This window comes from Aquarana catesbeiana, linkage group LG08 (genome assembly GCF_042186555.1).
Source record: "Aquarana catesbeiana isolate 2022-GZ linkage group LG08, ASM4218655v1, whole genome shotgun sequence".
In the NCBI taxonomy this organism is placed as follows: Eukaryota; Metazoa; Chordata; class Amphibia; order Anura; family Ranidae; genus Aquarana; species Aquarana catesbeiana.
This window is the reverse complement of record NC_133331.1, coordinates 54515925-54536955: the sequence shown is the minus strand read 5'-3', so window position 1 is coordinate 54536955 and position 21031 is coordinate 54515925. Positions and strand designations below refer to the sequence as shown.

Sequence of the window (21031 nt, the reverse complement as noted above, 5' to 3'; positions counted from 1 at the left end):
GGAAGAAGAATGGGTCACTGAGGCTGGGTATTGACTACTGGGCGCTGAACTGAAGGACCATTCCCGACCAATATACCACCCCAAGGATATAAGATGCCTTGCAGAGCCTGTCAGGAGTGAAGTGGTTCAGCATGCTGGATTTGAAGAGTGGGTATTACCATATCCCCATGCACCCCGAGGATCGGGAGAAGACCATTTTCATTACCCCGCAGGGGATGTTTGGATTTGACCGTATGCATCAAGGCCTGTCTGGTGCCCCAGCCACCTTCCAAAGGCTAATGGAGAAGACTGTGGGTGACATGAAACTGATCGAGGTGTTGGTGTACTTAGACGACATCATCGTTTTCAGCAAGACCCTGGAAGAGCATGAAGAGTTTCTGCAGAAGGTCCTTAAGAGACTCCATGGTGAGGGGGTTGAAGCTGTCTCTGGAAAAGTGCCAGTTTTATTATCAACCCTCGGTCGACTACCTTGGTCACATTGTGTCTGCTGATGAAGTGGCCACTGACCTCCTGGCCGAGGCCTACCAACGTGACTGAGCTTAGGTAATTTCTGGGATTCTGCTCTTATTACAGAAGATTTGTCAATGGATTTGCTAAGACGCTGACCCTGATCTGGCAAAGCCTGTCAGACCAGCAGGAGGGCCCAGAAAACCCAAGGAGTTCATTCAGGAACAATTGACTCTGAAGTGTGAAGAGGTTTTAGGCAGCTGAAGTGAAGCCTAACAACTGCTCCAGTCATGGCCTATGAAGATCCAACCAAGCCATACGAGCTACACTTTGACGCCAGTCGAGATGGGTTAGGTGGGGTGCTATATCAAGAGCATGACTGCCATCTACGGCCTGTTGCCTACGTGAGTCGGAACTTGGCCCCCGCCGAGAAGAACTATCCCATGCACAAACTTGAGTTCCTGGCCTTGAAGTGGGTGGATAAGCTGAGGGATTAACTGTATGGAGCGGAGTTCGTGATCAAGACCGACAACAATGCTCTCACCTACATCCTCACTTCCACCAAGTTGGACGCCACGGGTCACAGATGGTTGGCTGCTCTATCAGGGTTTATTTTCAGCCTGAAGTATCGACTGGGGTCAGGAAACAAGACGCTGATGCTTTGTCAAGAAGGCCCCATTGTTCCAGAGACCCTCCAGAAGAATAGGCCCAACTAAAACCTGAAGGGTATGAGCCTTATATCAAGGAGCAGAACATCAACCTGGAGTAGGATCCAGGACCGAAGAGGTTGGAGTGTCAGCCGTTGGTGTCCCCAGATGTTATTGAAATGTCGCCCAAGTCGGGGATGAAGGTCTGCCCAAGCTGTCAAAGACCTGCAGAGGGACCAGTTGGAGGACCCTCCTTGTAACTTGGCATTGAAGGCCTTGTTCGGACCGTAGGCCCGGCTGCCAGTAGACTTGGCCTTCGGCACATCCCTCGACCATACCTTAGCAACTTTCCACAGAGGGTATGTGGATCGCCTGCAGAGACGTCTGAAAACCACCTTTGATAAGGCTCAAGCTGCCTCATATGCCTGAGGACAGAGAAACAAAATAAACTTTGACCTTAGGGTGCGAGTGCAGGACCTACAGCCGGATGACAAGGTACTGCTGAGAAACCTGGGTGTCCCTGGAAAGCACAAGTTGGCTAACCGCTAAAAGTCACAGCCCTATGTCGTTTGCAAGCATCTGCATAGACACCCAGTATATCAAATCCGGCCAGAGGGAAGCACAGGCCTGCTGAAGACTTAGCATCACAATCATCTGTTGCCTCTGTCAGAAGCAGTTCATGTGCCACCACAGCCAGATTTACAGTCCACACCCACGGCCTCTCAAAGATCCCGGCCAGTGACTAGATCTCACTCTGTACCCCTTGCTGAAGATGAAAACAGCGAGGATGAAGAGAAAGATTGTCTGTTGCCATCTCAAATGCCAGGGCCTGCCACTCACCCCCACCCTCTTTCTTCTCCTCCCAAGGTGACCGAGGTGACTCTCAGGCCAGAGGCTCCTGAGTTTGTACCTCAAAGTCCACTTTTTGAAGAGTTGGAAGACCCTCAATCTTCCCTGCTGACAAGAGACCCCTAAGACTTTCCATCCTTCATTGAGGAAGCTGAAGCTGATATGCAGGAAGAAGAAGAGACCAGTGTGCATGTAACCCCAGAACCTAAAGCACAGCGAGAGCGAAGGGTTATTCACCCGCCCAAAAGACTAACATATGATACTTTGGGTGAAAGCTCTTAGGAGTTCGTTCTCATTGCAAAAAGGACTCTTGAAGAAACTGACCCTTCCACCACAGATTTGGTGGTGGACAATCCCAACTCACTGTCAGGGCTGGACTCAGCCCTTCCTTCTCTGAGCTGGCCACTCAGCTGTCGGATAATTGCCAGCTCCTATCTCTCCACAGTTACTTAGCTGTTGATGATATCCTGCTCATCAGTCCTGCCTACTTAAGCCGTCCAGTCCAGAGGATCTCTGCCTTCGCCTTGGTCAACATCACAGAAACAATCTCCTGCGATCCTGTTCAAGACTTGCTTTGCTGACATCCTTTCTGGCTCCAGATCCTGCTTGATGTTCCACTACATTGATCCCTGACTTCTGGCTTGGCTGACTATCCTTTCCGGTTACTGAACTTTGGCTATGTTTTGACTACGTTTGTTCTTTTTACTTTTATTATTAAACAAGTGTGATTTAACTGTACTTCTGTCTCTGCCTGATTTCTTGGTTTCTGACACTCAGCCCCTGGCACATCCAGCTGGGCCATTGCAGTTAACCTCCCCTCCTATGCTAATTGGTGGGATGTTCCTCTGCCAGGGTTTTATGCAGATGTAAATTGTATGGTTTCCTGTGCACACTAACCTGTTTTTTTTTTTCCGTGTTTATATCAAAAGCATGTAACAGGTCATAGACTCTTTACCTCTTTTGGCGGACCAAAGGTTCTTTGGTGGGGGGAGTGTGTAGCGGGGGCTACTCTATCACCCATGGTCCCTCACCTCCCGCCATTCCTGCCAGCGACCGCCGGACTGAATAGACACTGACACAGGCACTCACTGAGGGAGAGCACGCCTGTCAGTCCCTGTGGGGGATTTCTCCCCCTCCCTCTCCTCTTACTGTGTCCCTATTGGCAGGGAGAGGGAGCCAATCGAGCAGCAGCAGAGGACCACGGCCCACAATACAGCCCCATTGATTTCTACAGGGGGTGGAACTACCAAACCCAGCCTGCTTTGCAAGAAGGGGGGGCTAGCTAAAGACTTAAGCTTGTTGGTCTGAGGAGAGATCACCATTAGGCAGGGAGGTGAATGGAGGTGTGAGGAGAGACTACAGGCACCCGCTGAAGAACCATGCAAAGAAGGTTCCAGAGACCATCCAGAGAGGGTTGAAGATGGATGTACCTTCTGTACCACCTAATATCTCTATTTTTTATGGAATATCTCTGAAATGATGTGAGATCTAACGTTAAAACCACTTGATCTTACCGGATCTAACGAACATCTATTAGCCTGAATGATTTTTGACCAGAAAATTTGATAAGGGGGGGCCAGCTCGTCCATATGTACCACCTAATATCTCTATTTTGATGTAGAATATCTCTGAAATGATGTGAGATCTAACGTTAAAACCACTTGATCTTACCGGATCTAACGAAAATCTATTAGCCTGAATGATTTTTGGCCCAAAAATTTGATAAGGGGGGGCCAGCCCGTCCATATGTACCACCTAATATCTCTATTTTGATATTTTGATGTGGAATATCTCTGAAATGATGTGAAATCTAACGTTAAAAACACTTGATCTTACCGGATCTAACGAATATCTATTAGCCTGAATGATTTTTGGCCAGAAAATTTGATAAGGGAGGCCAGCCCCCCTCATTAATCACTTAATATATCTCTATTTATGTGAGATCTAACGTTAAAACCGCTTGATCTTACAGGATCTAATGAATATCTATTAGCCTGAATGATTTTTGGCCAGAAAATTTGATAAGGGGGGGCTAACCCGTCCATATGTACCACCTAATATCTCTATTTTGATGTGGAATATCTCTGAAATGATGTGAGCTCTAACGTTAAAACCACTTGATCTTACCGGATCTAACGAATATCTATTAGCCTGAATGATTTTTGACCAGAAAATTTGATAAGGGGGGGCTAGCCCGTCCATATGTACCACCTAATATCTCTATTTTGATGTGGAATATCTCTGAAACGAAGTGAGATCTAATGTTAAAAACACTTGATCTTACCGGATCTAACGAATATCTGTTAGCCTGAATGATTTTTGGCCCAAAAATTTGATAAGGGGGGGCTAACCCGTCCATATGTACCACCTAATATCTCTATTTTGATGTGGAATATCTCTGAAATGATGTGAGCTCTAACGTTAAAACCACTTGATCTTACTGGATCTAACGAATATCTATTAGCCTGAATTATTTTTGGCCAGAAAATTTGATAAGGGGGGGCCAGCCCCCCCTCATTAATCACTTAATATATCTCTAATTATGTGAGATCTAACGTTAAAACCGCTTGATCTTACCGGATCTAACGAATATCTATTAGCCTGAATGATTTTTGGCCAGAAAATTTGATAAGGGGGGCTAACCCGTCCATATGTACCACCTAATATCTCTATTTTGATGTGGAATATCTCTGAAATGATGTGAGATCTAACATTAAAACCACTTGATCTTACCGGATCTAACAAATTGCTTCCAAAATAAATAACTTTTTGGTAAATTTTTTGATAAGGGGGGGCTGATGACGGGTTAGCCCCCCAGCAAATAACTGTTAATATTGCTTCTTCTGTGTGAGATCTAACACAAACAATGGTTGATCTAACCTGATCTAACAAACTGCATAAGATTTTTTTTTTAATTTTGATATGGGGGGCTAACCCGGCAGAGGTCTTCCTTCTGGGATGACAGCCATGCAGACCAATTTAATGCAGTGTGTGGTGTATTGTCTGAGCACTGACAGGCTGACACCCCCCCCCCCCACACACCCTTTCAACCTCCGCAGCAATGCTGGCAGCACTCATACATCTATTTCCCAAAGACAACCTCTGGATATGATGCTGAGCACGTGCACTTAACTTCTTTGATCGACCACGGCGAGGCCTTTTCTGAGTGGAACCTGTCCTGTTAATCCACTGTATGGTCTTGACCACAGTGCTGCAGCTCAGTTTCAGGGTCTTGGCAATCTTCTTATAGCCTAATCCATCTTTATGTAGAGCAACAATTCTTTTTTCAGATCCTCAGAGAGTTCTTTGCCATGAGGTGCCATGTTGAACTTCCAGTGACCAGTATGAGAGAGTGAGAGTGATAACACCAAATTTAACACACCTGCTCCCCATTCACACCTGGGACCTTGTAACACTAACAAGTCACATGACACCGGTGAGGGAAAATGGCTAATTGGGCCCAATTTGGACATTTTCACTGGTACTCACTTTTGTTGCCAGCGGTTTAGACATTAATGGCTGTGTGTTGGGTTATTTTGAGGGGACAGGAAACTTACACTGTTATACAAGCTGTACACTCACTACTTTACATTGTAGCAAACTTTAATTTTTATATGATATATATATATATATCTGCCTTTTTTGTTTATAGCGGGGAAAAAAAAACGCAGAGATGATCAAATACCCTCAAAAGAAAGCTCTATTTGTGGGAAAAATGACATCAATTTTATTTGGGTACAGCGTTGCACGACCGTGCCAAGTAACGCAGTGCGGTATTGCAAAAAATGGCCTGGTCATTAAGGGGGTAAACCTGGTTAGATTAAAATAACATAAAAATACACAGGAGAATGTATACAGTGACTTTGACATAAAAAATATCTAATTATAGAAAGCAAGTTTGTCCTTTTAAGAAGAATTCTCAGCAGGAAATGGAGAATGAACATTTTTTTTCCTCCGATATCTGAATGTTTCTGCTGTATGTTCTAAAGTTGAGATCTGTCCCAGCTGGTTTGATTTTTATCTTATGTTTTGCAGTTTTTTTTCAACCTTTTCCAGCAAGAAAAAAAATGAACCAGAAAAGCCATCTAACCAGAATATCCGCATTATTACCCCGGAATTTCAGTATGGGATGAATTACCAGAAGCTCGGCAAGTGTATCATTATAAACAACAAGAACTTCGATGCCAGGACAGGTGATGGATGATGTTTCCTTTGGAAACTTATACTGTGAATTCTGCTTTTGTGCTGAATTTGTGTCTGTTATATAACAAAGTTCTAATCTTACACTGTCATATAAGCCTTAAAGCGGAACTTTACTCATAACAAATAATAAAAAATAATGTTCTACATTATTAATTGTGCAATTAAAATGAGTGCGCACTGTAAATTGCCTCCAGCATAGTTCCTGTTTCTTCTTGCTGGAGGCTGCCATATTGTTGAAGCCCAGAGCCCTGAGCAGCAGTTAAAACAGAGTTCCACCCATTTAAAAGTCAGCAGCTACAAAAAGTGTAGCTGCTGACTTTTAATAAACAGACACTCGCCTGTCCCACGATCCAGCGATGAGGCTGCCCAAAGCCTCGCTCCTCTCCCCCTCCTCTCTATGGCACCGGCATTGGAAGTGTGAGCGCCCAAGTTGTCACAGCTGGGCGCTCACACTTGCAATGCATGCGCCAGCCGCGCTGTCTTGAATAGCCAGACAATCTTCTGGGACCTGTGACGTGTCCCAGAAGATGGGAAGGAGGGGGGAGAGGTGAACTTCCGCTCGGCACCCGGAGAGGAAGTGAGAGGGAAGTGTCAAAACCAGGTACCCGCTCCTCCTCCAAAAAAATTAAATACCAAATATGGCATGTCAGGGGGTCACCAGTACTTAAAGCGGAAGTTCCATTTTTGGGTGGAACGCCGCTTTAACCACTTGCCAACCATGCTATAGCCGAAAGATGGCTACAGCGTGGTAGTCAAGTTCTGGAAGGTTGTCTATTGATGTCCTCCCAGAACCCTGGCATGCATTGGGCGCGCTCTGTGATCGATGTGTCCTTCGGACACAGCTGATCACAGATGGAGGTAAAGGGCCAATCACAGCGGTCCTTTGCCATGTGATCAGCTGTGTCTAATCAATGTAAACAAATGGCGGTCATCAGCTTTTCCTAAGCGCTGTCACTGTGGAAAGCCAATAACCGGTAATCCTGTGACAGCACACATTTACAATCATAATTAGGGCATCAATCATCATCAGTGCTGCCCCATCAGTGTCAATCCATGCCACCTTATCAGTGCCCATCAGTCCCCATAAGTGCAGCCTCATCACTTCCGCCTTATCAGTGCCCATCAGTCCCCATAAGTGCAGCCTCATCAGTGCCGCCTTATCAGTGCCCATCAGTGCTGCCTCATCAGTGACCATCAGTCCCCATCAGTGCAGCCTCATCATTGCCCATCAGTGAACAAGAAAAATTACTTATTTGCTCATTTTTTTAAGAGTTTCGTTGTTTTTTTTTCGCAAAAATAAAAATTCCAGCTGTGATTAAATATCACCAAAAGAAAGCTCTATCTGTCTCAAACAAATTTAAAAACTGTAAAATGGGAACAGTTTTTCATGACTGCGCAATTATCATTTAGTGCGATAGCGCTGAAAGCTGAAATTTGGCCTGGGCAGTGCCCTGTAGGCAAATTTTAAAGAAGAACGAAACCCTCCCGTCCTTTGCAGCCAAGGAAGATGCTTCTGTTTGATCTGCAACTGCCATGGTGCTGCACATGTGATCAGTTATGCACCAGATGTTTGAGGATTTGACAGTTTGGCTGAGAATACAAGCAAATATGACCGCCTTCCTGGCATGTTGAGAATGTATCTGTTTTCTGAAACCGTTAAATCAATGCGTTTACTAAGCGCCACTTTAATCTTTAGACTGTCTGTAAACTGACCTCTACAAATTTGGCACAGTGCCCAAAAAAAGGAGAGCAACTGAGCATGTGCAGAGCAGGGTGAGACAGTGTATTATTGGATTTTAAACAGTATAGGCACTTCTGAAGTGATCTAGCAAGTCTACTTCTGACTAAAGTTCCACTCTAATTTAATCATATATATGTACATTTACAATATAGTGGCAAAAAAACGTACCTGAACCCCTTGCAAATAACCGATTTTCTGCAATAATTTGCCATAAAATGTGATCTGATCCTCATCTAAGTCACAAGAATAGACTCACATAGTTGCCAACAGTCCCGATTTTCCTGGGACAATCCCGATTTTGGGACCCTCGTCCCAATCGGAGGTTGTCCCGAATCGGGATTTGCCCAGGGAAAATCGGGAATGTTTGCAATTTGCGTTTTTGGGAAGCTGGCATCAGTAAAATGGCGGCCGGTCCTGCCACCACCGCTTGATCGCTCCCCCTTGTGTTCAGTGGAGAGAGGAAAGGGGCTCGATCCGTGCAGCCAATGAATCGGCTTCTCCTCTCGCACGGATCGGCCCCTCCCCTCTCCACTGAACGCACAGCGCCAGCGGCCGCTCTATGTGCTCACTGCTGGGGCCTGGGGGGCGTTATGGGAGGGGAGGGTCTGCACTGATGAAGGGGGGTCTGCTGAGGGCGTCTGCACTGAGGGGGTTCTGCTCTGAGGGGGTCTGCACTGATGGAGGGGGGTCTGCTGAGGGGGTCTGCACTCAGGGGGTTCTGCTCTGAGGGGGTCTGCACTGATGGAGGGGGGTCTGCACTGATGAGGGGGGTCTGCACTGATGGAGGGGGTCTGCTCTGAGGGGGTCTGCACTGAGGGGGTTCTGCTCTTAGGGGGTCTGCACTGAGGGAGTCTGCACTGAGGGGGTCTGCACTGATGGAGGGGGGTCTGCTGAGGGCGTCTGCACTGAGGAGGTTCTGCTCTGAGGGGGTTTGTACTGATGGAGGGGGGTCTGCTGAGGGGGTCTGCACTGATGGAGGGGGGTCTGCTCTGAGAGGTCTGCACTGATGAGGGGGGTCTGCACTGATGGAGGGGGGTCTGCTCTTAGGGGGTCTGCACTGATGGAGGGGGGGTCTGCTGAGGGGGTCTGCACTGATGGAGGGGGGTCTGCTCTGAGGGGGTCTGCACTGATGGAGGGGGGTCTGCTCTGAGGGGGTCTGCACTGATGGAGGGGGGTCTGCTCTGAGGGGGTCTGCACTGATGAGGGGGGTCTGCTCTGAGGGGGTCTGCACTGATGGAGGGGGGTCTGCTCTGAGGGGGTCTGCACTGATGGAGGGGGGTCTGCTCTGAGGGGGTCTACACTGATGAGGGGGGTCTGCACTGATGAAGGGGGGTCTGCTTTGAGGGGGTCTGCACTGATGGAGGGGGGTCTGCTCTGAGGGGGTCTGCACTGATGGAGGGGGGTCTGCTCTGAGGGGGTCTGTACTGATGGAGGGGGGGTCTGCTCTGAGGGGGTCTGCACTGATGAGGGGGGTCTGCACTGGAGGGGGGTCTGCTCTGAGGGGTGTGGCACTCCCTAATAGGTTTATAATGGGGTGGACAACTGTAATATGGTGGGGGGCCAACTTGCTGCCCCACTAGTGAGCGTACCCACCTAAACCCAATTGTGTGGTGATTACGAACAGTTAGTAAAATTAAAAAATGATAAAAAGTAAAAAATACAATATAAATACCATCAATGATATTAATAAAGTGTACAGATTGATAGGCCTTTCTATGTGTTAGGATATACCGTAATGGATGCCATAAGAAGGTGCCATATGGTTCCTCTCAAAAGTGTTGATAGGTATGCTAGTGATATACTTCCATAAGTTAAACCTCAAAAATTACAATCCACATTAATAATAGTAATATTAATACGCTTAAGTTAGCTATTCAAAAAGGCCATAAGTTGCAAACAGTTCAAAAAAGATCAGTGGGCGTAACGCCAAACAAAATCATATAGTGTTCATATAACAGTCCATAAATTGTGTATTAGATTTCTCCAGAAATTGTGAAAAAAAATCATCAGTAAACGTGACAGAAGTGCTCTCAGTATCCTTGGTGACTTTTGTGCTCCCCCTCAAGGGTCCCCAGTCACCCCAAAGGGGCAATGTGCATATGGATATAGCCTCAGCGGTCTCCTCGCCACCGTGGTTGGTAGGACTCCCAGGGTATTCTCCGGCTTTCGTGTAGGTAATTAAAGCATAGTCATGGTAGTTCCCTCATGGAAAAAAGGAATGAAGGCTCCCATGATTTTGTTTGACGTTATGCCCACGGATCTTTTTTGAACTGTTTGCAACTTATGGCCTTTTTGAATAGCTAACTTAAGTGTATTAATATTACTATTATTAATGTGGATTGTAATTTTTGAGGTTTAACTTAGGGAAGTATATCACTAGCATACCTATCAACACATTTGAGAGGAACCATATGGCACCTTCTTATGGCATCCATTACGGTATATCCTAACACATAGAAAGGCCTATCAATCTGTACACTTTATTATTATCATTGATGGTATTTATATAGTATTTTTTATTTTTTATAATTTTTTAATTTTACTAACTGTTCGTAATCACCACACAATTGGGTTTAGGTGGGTACGCTCACTAGTGGGGCAGCAAGTTGGCCCCCCACCATATTACAGTTGTCCACCCCATTATAAACCTATTAGGGAGCGCCACACCCCTCAGAGCAGACCCCCTTCCATCAGTGCAGACATCCTCAGAGCAGACCCCCCTCCATCAGTGCAGACCCCCTCAGAGCAAACCCCCCTCCATCAGTGCAGACCCCCTCAGAGCAGACCCCCCTCCATCAGTGCAGACCTATTAGGGAGCGCCACACCCCATCATTGATTTATATTTTTAACCATTTGGAGAATCCCTAGGGAAGCTCCATCCAGGGGGCGGCATACCTAATATTGCCCTAAGTGCAGCCATTATATAAATTTATCTGCTCTGAGGGGGTCTGCACTGATGGAGGGGGTCTGCACTGATGAGGGGGGTCTGCACTGATGGAGGGGGGTCTGCTCTGAGGGGGTATGCACTGATGGAGGGAGGTCTGCACTGAGGGGGTCTGCACTGAGGGGGGGGGGTCTGCACTGAGGGGGTCTATACTGACTCTGCTGGGGGCACCTGATGCAAGGACGGACTCTGCTGGGGGCACCTGATGCAAGGAGGGACTCTGCCGGGGGCACCAGATGCAAGGAGGGACTCTGCCGGGGGCACCTGATACGTGGAGAGACTCTGCTGGGGACACCTGATGCAAGGACAGACTCTGCTGGGGACACCTGATGCAAGGACAGACTCTGCTGGGGACACCTGATGCAAGGACAGACTCTGCTGGGGACACCTGATGCAAGGACAGACTCTGCTGGTGACACCTGATGCAAGGACAGACTCTGCTGGGGGCACCTGATGCAAGGACGGATTCTGCTGGTGGCACCTGATGCAAGGATGGACTCTGCTGGTGGCAGGCGACGTGGCAGGTGACACGCACAGAGATCCCACTGATTCAGCATTATGGTGAGTTGAATGAATTAATTTTATATTACAATGTAATAATGGAAATAATGCGCTTCAATCATCCTGACACCATAACAATCATGGTGCCGGTATGATTGAAGCGCTAACACCAGGTGTTTGGAGTATCTTTATCTGCTGATTGTTAAACTTTCTAGAATACACATATTTCTATTGTTGTGTAGGATCTGGGGCTGCTGTCCCTTCAGTCCTCTCTCCCCCTTTCCCTCTCCATCCCTTATTCATCTCAGACGCTAACCACACCCCTTTTAAAACACGCCCATTTAAGCCACACCCACTATTTCAAACACACCCATTTTTCGCCGCGGCGTGCTTCACGCGCCGCAGTTTTCTTTTTTATTGCTAAGCCACGCCTACAAATGCATTCCCCGCCCCCTAATTATTGTATAGCTCCGCCTACAGCCAAAAAAGTGTCCCACATTTTTTTTTGCAATGTTGGCAACTATGGACTCACACAATGTGCTTAACACACATAATTCTAATGTCTTGTGTCTTTATTGAACATATTCCTTAAACATTAACAGTGCTGGGGGAAAAGTAAGTGAACTCCTAGACTAATTAGTTCAACAAAAGCTAATTGAAGACATTAGTTTGCACACCTGAAGTCCAGTTAATAAAATGAGTCTGGAAGTGTGATTAGGAGTCCATTCACACTTGTGCGACTTAAAAATCGTGTGATTTCCATTTACCCTGTGACTTTATGCAACTTTGGATGAGTTTGACTTTGGCTTTGACCAGTGTGATCATTTTGTTTGTGCTCCAGTCACTAGACATGTACAGATGAAAAAAATGGTTTAGATTAGTTTTGGTTTCTTTATTTTCTAACGAATTCCAAATATTCAGAACGATTGGAATTCTGTGTGAAGAATAGCTGGCTGTTTTAAGGAGCGGGCCAGGAAGCCAGCAGCCGCATCCTTAACAACCGATGACTCATCAGCTGTCAGCGGATTTCCCCACTGACAGTTGAATGTTACAAAAAGAATGCAATGGAAAATAAATGAAGAAAATGCATACGAGGCCCTTGGGGGTCTGCGGACCATGGCTTATCAGAATCTGGAAGCTCCCACCATGTGAATGAGTATGGTACCCAGTCACCCGAAAAGTGTAAAAAGTGAGTAAAGACACAACACGATTATTAAAGGGGGCTTCCAGATTCCGATAAGCCCCTTGCCTGCAGTCGTCCACAACCACCGGCCAGGGTTGTGGGGAAGAGGCCCTTGTCCCCATTAACATGGAGACATGGAGGGGAGGGCATCTCGCTCACCCCCCCCCCCCTTTGCCTGACCTACCGAGCTTCATGCTCAGATATGGGTCTGGTATGCATTTGGGGGGGGGGGGGCACGTCATGTTTTTTAATTTTTTGCAATGGGGTTCCTCTTAAAATCCATACCAAACCCAAAGGACCTGGTATGCATTGGGTGGGAGCCCACATCATTTTTTTTTCATATTTTTTGTAAATGCACCTTTTTGGAGTAGCCCAGACCTTAATCCCATAGAGATGCTGTGGAATGACCTCAAGAGAGCCATTCACACCAGACATCCTACAAATGTGCCTGAGCTGAAGCAGTTTTGTAAAGAAGAATGCTCAAAAATTACTCCTGAATGTTGTGCAGGTCTGATCTAAAGCTAAGGAGGTTCAACCAGCTATTAACTCCAAGGGTTCACTTACATTTTCCTCCATCACTCTGAATGTTTAATGGGTGTGTTTCATAAAGGCTCAAGAAATTATAATTTTTTGTGTGTTCAGTTTAAGTACATTGTGTGTGTTTATTGTTGTGACTTAAATGAGGATCAGATTACATTTTGTGGCAAATCAATTCCAAGGGGTTCACCTACTTTTTCTTGCCGCTTTAAATGAGCACCCACTTTGTGGACCCCCTCCACATGATTGAGTTCTTGTATTTCCAGCAGGATAGGCTACTGTTAATAATACATGATACATTTAAAACAATTGTGCTCTTCCATCTTTGTGGTAACCCCTTTTTGTTCCACCACGACTGTGCCCCTGTATATAAAGCCAAAGCCATGGTTTGACCAGTTTGGTGTGGAGGAACTGTTATAGCCTGCACAAAGCTCTAACCTCAACCCTACTGAACACCTTTTTGAAATGAATTTAAATGCCAATTGTGAGCCAGATTTTCCCATTGAAACTCAGAACTTGACCTCCACAAATGGGCACGGACATTCTCCTAAAATTTGTGAAAAACCATGGAAAAAGAATGGAGGGATGGTATAGCCACAAAGGAGGGTAACTCCGTATTAATGGTTCTGGAATGGGATGTCCAAAAACTCATATAGATGAAATTGTCAGTTGTCTACAACCTTTTGGTCATATAGTGTATGGATTGTCTCTTCCCATAGTTTAAAGGTCATTACAATGACTTGGTCTTGGTAACCATTTGATTTGTTTTACTTCTCTCACATTATTTTACTTTTTTCTGTGCTATCAATTATTTTTCTATTATGTTTGTTCTTCCTATATAAAGAATACTGCAGTGGTGCATGTCATTTTTCAGTGGCATGTAGGAAACACAAACATGGAAGCTTTCATTTTTAAAGAGGCTGTAATAATAGTGATCTCTAGCAGTCTTATGTAATGTATCCCCAGTCTATGGCTGTCTTCTGAAGCATATTCCCAGTCTCCAACAACTCCTGTAGTATGCTCAAATTCTCTGACCATCTAATTTTGCATATCTGCAGTCTCTGACAGTTTTCTGCAGGATTACATTTACTAAATATTACATGAAGCAAATGAAGCCCCATACATCAAGAAATCTGACCATTTGTATCTACTGCCTTGAGTGTACCCGGGCAGTCCTTGTCGTTGTCTGAGTGTGGCACCCACCATTGTACTTTATATTTAAAATAAAGATAGATTTTACCCACACAGTGGGTAAAATACATTTTAAACACGTCCACCATTTTTTTAGGTAAATATATTTCTAAAGGTGTTATTAACATGAAATTTTCACCACGTTGAACTCGGTAACAACCCATGCAATCCATACATACGGACAACAAAACAAATAAGTTCAGAAATGAAGTTACGTGTTAAAAAATGGAATGATACAGGGAAAAAGTATTGAACACTGAATTTTTTTTAATATTTACGCACATCTGGAGACCCCACCCCCTTGTGACATCACCACCCAGGGCATGATGGGGTGGTGACATCACAAGGAGGCGAGGTCTCCGAATTACGGTTTATATATATATATATATATATATATATATATATAAAATTATATCACCCTCTAGAGTGCTAGAACAATGTAGTTCTTTTTGAGAGTATGTAGATTTCCAGGCTCGGCTGGCAGCCAAGCCAGGGTGTGTTTTGGTGATCTGGGTTGGGAAGGACCTAGAGTAGTGCTGGGTGACTCACAGGTGGTGTCACTAAGACCTCCCACTTCTTTCCAGAATCTTCTGGTATTTTCTGGAAAGGGAGGTGGAGAGGGGAGGTGAAGCCACCTGGGGTGTTTTGAGGAGCCCTGACCAATCCCCAATCTGAATTGGCAGGGGGCAGGCCTCCTTAAAAACCCAGGGTCAGCCCAGCTGGGGAGGAGTTGTATCGGGTGGAATATGGAGATAGTCCTTTGAGGGAGTTCCCCAGTCTGGGGGGGTGACCTTGGGCCTGGGCTCGGGTGTGGACGGGACCCTCTTTCAACCCACAGAGGTGTCCTGGACAGAAGGCACAAGAGGAGCAAGAAAGGATGGCGGGAGAACACTGACGGGCCAGTCTCCAGGAGTTTCACAGAGGCAGCAAAGAGGGCTGGTGAGTGTTCACACCGTCGGGAGGACTGGGAGGCATGCCTGAGAGAACTGAGATGCAGCAGTCTGGGATGGGTGCAGAGCCAGTCTGGAGAATGGTGGTGGCGCAGGCATTGTAGAGAGGCGGCTGCAGCCAGTGGGGATCTAACTATCAGCAGCTGCGTGGCACCTCTATGGGAGCCCCATGGGCCCCGGCCTATGCGTGTCTGCACCTGGGCTGGTGGGAGGAGGAGAAAGTTTATGCCTCGTCGATGTACCTCGGCCATGCATGCTGCTGGCTGAGGTACATCGATGATGTCCTGATGGTATGGGCAGGGACTTCAGATGAACTGGAGGTGTTTATAGCAGAGCTAGAAAATAACACTAGGAATATACATCTAGAGAGACCGTCAATGCTTGCTAAACGAGCCCAAAACCTCAATGACATGCTGGTGCAATCTGAGTTTGTACGGCCCTCAAATAGAAGTTGGCTCACTGATATGCCTCGGGTCAACGGCATGTTTCTGTGTGGCCATTGTGGTACATGCAAGTATGTGGACCGCTCAAAAACCTTTAGAAATTCGGATGGTAGTCAACAATTTGAGATCCGGTCTTTCATTAACTGTGCCACAACTAGAATACTCTATGTTCTCGAATGCCCATGTTATAAATTGTATGTAGGCAAAACTAAGAGACAGCTGCGTGTTAGATTCGGGGAACACCTGAAAAGTATCAGGCTAAAGGAAGAAACTTCAGTGGCTCAACACTTTTTGGATTTTCATCAGGGCAAAACCACAGGTCTGAGGGTAAAGGGCTTTTATGCCTTTTCTCTGACAGACTGTAGGGGTGACTTTGACAGGGTACTCCTACGCAAAGAGAAAAAATGGATATTCAGGCTTGGTACTCTTCAACCTAATGGCTTGAACCACGAACTAAGCCTGAGTGTCTTTTTTTTGAACCATAAACATTAGGTTTGAAGTGTTTTATAAAGGCTCCCCGATTGATCTCTTGGTTTTCTTGTATCTGCTTTGGTTGTTTTTGATATAATTTAATTCTGACCATGAGGGCCATTCCACTTTTTGAGGAAATTTATTACAATGTCTATTGCGCTCTTTACTTGATGCCTGGTGATATGTGAGATTGTATTTCTTTCTCCCCCCTTGCAAATAAGTACTTTTTCGTTTGAGCAACTGATTGGCACCTTTTTTTCCTTTTTTTTTTTTTCTTTTTGACTGCATTACCTGATGTGACCACAAGATGGCAGTAAATAGCTATTTGGCATGGTTTGATCTGATTGGACAGTGTTCCCTATTTAAATCAACCTTAATTCAATGCCAAATTGTTCTGAAGAAGTACGCGGAGGCGTACGAAACGTTAACGCAGCCCCTGCAGGGCTTGTCAGCAGGCCTTCAACATGCTTCCCTTTCCAGCAATGTAAAAGGGTTTCCCTGTGATTTGCATACAGCACCATACTTCACAAGCTATTTCCGCATCAGCAATTGAATGCAAAGTTCCTGGTTCCTGGTCTTTTCCTAACCATGTGACCGGTCATGTGATCACACAGTCTGCAGTGTCTACTATTGAGGAGAATGATGTGCTGTGACTACACACTGAGTGCTGCTCTGAACTGACTGTGAGCCGCTCCATGCCAAACAGCAAGACAGCAGAGTCTGAGGACATCCCCAGTAATTGAAAGTGGTGAGAGCCCAAAAGGGCAGTTTCTCTTTCCCTCTTTATCTGCTTATCAATAGTTTTTGCATCTGTTTGCCATTCACCCTCCTGCATGGATTGACACACTTGAAACTGATGAAAATATCATTCTGGTCTAGATTAGAAAAGAGACTAAGCCCTTTCTTTGGAGTGGTCTGTCCTTTGCTCCTTATATGCTGCATTGAGGAAATAGTGTTTGTGCACTGGACATACCTAGTAACAGGAACACTGGTCTTTCTATTTCCAAAACAACTGGTATGTACACACATTTAGTGCACTGAGGTTGGAAGCTGCTTGTGGAGGATTTCTTTCTAACAGAGGGTTAAAAAACCCCACCTAATTCAGCTATGTAAGGTCTTGTCTATGTGGATATATGTAGTTTCTTTTCAGTACTGCTCAATTTGATGCACAGTCAATACTAGACCACATAAGACTCGATATCCCATCAGTAGCTTACCCCAAGTAATGTTTGGTGCTATACTTTTTTCTTTGGATTCAAATGGACACTGCATGCGTTTTTGGCCTGCAGGCACGCTCTGCAGTTTTATTCATCAATGTTGCAGCATGGTTTTTAATTTTGGTTTAGTGTTGTGAGACGGACTGTGTTATTTAGATACATTGTTTATCTTACATATATTTGGAATTTTTTGTATATGTAAATACCCCCCCCCCCCCCCCCACCCTTAATAAAGCCTTTTTTGAATTTTTGTACCATAAGCCGTAGTTCACCATTCCCCTTTTTTGCTTTCTGGGGACTCCCTTGTCTCCTCTTCCTGTTGTTGATATAGTAGTCTGGCAGTGCCTGAAGAGGTGTTGTTGGGAGCAGTAGCCACAGGGAAGGCTAGCACTGGGACTTTCTATAGTTTGCTACACCATAGGGGCCCGCGGTCCCTGCCTGTAAAGGGCACCTGCTTTTAGGCCTGGCTGAGCTAGTGTCAGGCCTACCAAATCAGTGCTAGCTAGTCTGGAGAGTACAAGCAAGGAAGTGATGTGCTGGAGGAGTGTGTAGTGATAAACAGCAAGTAAGGAAGTGCAGGAGGAGAAGAGGAGTTGGTATATACTGTGATGTATATAGTAGTCCCAACTTTGACTGTTAATTACCTGGGCATCTCATAAGTTTCCCATCCCTATCCAAGTTTTATTCCCCACAATAAAACATAAAAACAAGTGCAAGGACTGCTTTCATGCCTCTGAGCGAGTGAAAAATGTGTGCCTGGCTGGGCAGGATGACAGACAGACCACTACACTCAGCAGCCCCTACGGGGGTCCGCTACATAATAAATAAATAGATAAATAAATAAATATATATATATTTATTTATTAACACTGTGTATATATAGTTCCATATAATGTATCTCCCACATGTTGCATCCAGGCCTAGCTGGGCATCTGCTTTATTGTTCTCATTGCTCCATCAGGGATGTGTATTCGGAAAGGGACAGATAAGGACGCCGAGGGTCTGTGCAAATGTTTCCGAAGTCTGGGATTCGACGTGAAGGTTTATAATGATCAGACATGTGAGGAGATGGAACTGTTGCTGCAGAGTGGTGAGTACAGAATCCTTGCTTATAATATAGAGTGTTGGTTTTGTTTTTCGTACAGGTGACCCTAGTATGGAGGATTTTTATGCTGAAAAAACTTAAACACCCATAAGCTGAAATCAGTAATTTTCTGAAATTTGGATCTGGGGCTGGTAGTGTTTTGATTCAGGATTCGGAGATTTATGACCTACAGTTCAGCATTAGCTTTGAGGTTGTGTTAGCAGCAGTTTGGGTGTTACTTTGGGTTTATGTTAAATATCAGGGTTTAGGGCAGGGAGGGTTAGATCCCAACTCCAGTCACTTTTTTCTTTTCATGGGATAGAATAGGGAAGGGTTTTTAATGAATGGACAAGAAGAGCTGACACTTTGGTCTGGAAGGGCAATATGTTTCTTGAATCAGGAATAAATAAGGTTTTTATTGCCAGTGGATGCTTTATTCAGTCATTTGGCCAAAATCCAAAGAGACATAAAACATCAAATTTATAGGGACTTTATATAAGGCCACACTGTGGTTGCAGTGGTCCTTAGACTTGCCTAAAGCCTGCAAATTGCAATACAGTATTTAAACCATTGATGAAGGGGATTTTGTATACTGTAGTGCATCGGATTTTGGTCAGAATGACCCAAAAAATCTTCCGGTGAAGAAATATGTCATCCGTCAGGCTTTTTTGTTGCTGTCTTGTGTTTGGGGAGATTTGTCTCTTCATTTCCTGCTACAGCTACAGGAAGTATGAGCCACAGATTGGAAATTTCTCCAACCAGGATAGAGAAAGCAACATTTTGTTTTTGTTTTTTTAGCAGAATAAGGAGTGATTAGAAAGTCTATTGGGATGGTATTACTATCTGTATTTTCTGTCCTGGTGACACTCAGTTCCCTTGTCTCTTGCACTGGTGTCAATGTAATGTAATAAAAAAAATTGATCTCCTTCCTGGGGGGGTTGAGCCAATCAACTGTTTTACTGACTTGAAGAAAAACCTGCAGATTGTAGTAGTTGTATGCGGCAGAGAATGTTGTTGCAGCATGTATTAGGTCCTGTGTTGACAGGCTTCAAAAGGCAAATGTAGTGTGCTGTTGATATCAGTTGGTTCCGGGATTATTCAGAATACATTGACAGGCAGGGCCATCTTAATGCAGGGGCACTACTGGGCACTGCCCAGGGGCCCCACAATAATCTTGCATTACATCATACTTGCCAACTGTCCCGGATTTGCTGGGACAGTCATGCTTTTTACTAAACTGTCCCGATATGGTCGTGTCCCGGGAAGCGTCCCAGAACCTATACTGTGCCCTCTTGAGCCCAGTATTGTGCCCTCCTGACCCCCCTGTACTGTGCCCTTTGTGTTGATTTATGGAATGTTTTCCTTTTGTAAAATCGATTTTATTGAAAGTACTAATGAATATGTTTAATTCTATCAACTATTTATACTTTATTTCTAGAATGTAGGTGCGTAAATTGGGGCAAGCTGGTAGGGGCAACAGGGCATTACTTTGCCCAGGGGCCCATGATGCTATTAAGACGGCCCTGTTGACAGGTGCATCTGATCTGCAGTTGACCACTTTGTGCCCTACATTTGACCTGCTGTGTTTTTGTACTCATATAGGCTTGAATGGGTCATGGACAGGAGTCCATATTCTCGGAGAGAGGGACTGTCCAGATGATGGTTAAGAATATCGAAGGCTGCATGGGGACACAGGTGTAATGAAGGCACACTGGGGGTCAGGTTGCATACTGGACGTACTGGAGTCATAAGATGACAGTGGACTGGGAGCACACTTTGAGTCACTGGACACATTGGAGTAATTAGATAAGAAATGGACTGGAAGCACACTAGGAGTCACTAGACACACTAGGTGACGTGCAGGCTGGGAGCACACCTAAAGCCACTGGGGGTACTAGGAGTATTGGAGTCATTAGATGGACGTGGATTGGAAGGGATTGGAGTCACTGGGTGCACTTGAGTCACTAGATGAAACATGGACTGGGAGCTCACTAGTGTAACTAGATGGCACAGGCGGCTGTGTGTTTGCTCTGACAGTTACTGCTGTCACACCATGCTCCAACACACCCACTTTCTGCCCCAGCCAACATGAAAGACACACTGCTCATGCATAACCACCTCTAACTGTTAGAAAGCAAATGATTGGCCATGTATGCACAGTATCTGGGTGCCTGAATTACAGCGGCGCGGGTGTATTTTTGAAGCACCTGAATAGAGCCATAAGCTCTAATAGGCTTCAAAAAAGGTGAACTCGGAGCGCAAAGGATTGCGCTCGGAGTCCACCCAGGTGTGTTAGAAAAGCAAATAATTATTCGCTTTTCTAACACTGAACCGCCTCTCCGCCAATCAGGAAGCACGGGTCTGTTACCCGTCACCTGGTTGGCTGAAAGGACAGGCGCTGCTATTGGACGCCTATCAGGAGGAGGGGAGGAGACACATGGAGGACACAGCTCGCCACTGTCGGACCCGCTGCAAGGTCCCACAGCTCGCCGCCGTCACCCGATGCCTGACCCGCCACCAAGATGGGGTAAGTGCCGGTCAGACGGCGAGCGGGCGGGGGGGTCACAGTGGCAACTTTTGATGGGGCACAGTGGCAGCATTTAAAGGGGCACAGTGGCAGCAT

At 45.6% G+C, this 21031-nt stretch overlaps 1 protein-coding gene across 2 annotated transcripts in view; it reads left to right on the top strand.

Moving 5' to 3' along the window:
* LOC141105768 (caspase-7-like) overlaps positions 1-21031 on the top strand; it is an 86661-nt gene that overhangs the window by 45058 nt on the left and 20572 nt on the right. The window contains exons 3-4 of one of the 2 annotated variants that reach the window (XM_073595870.1): positions 6000-6136; positions 18286-18414. In XM_073595870.1, the coding sequence (XP_073451971.1) occupies positions 6000-6136; positions 18286-18414 (266 nt within the window). Of the gene's footprint in view, positions 1-5978; positions 6137-18285; positions 18415-21031 lie in introns of both variants that reach the window. The other variant, XM_073595868.1, reaches the window with a different exon arrangement.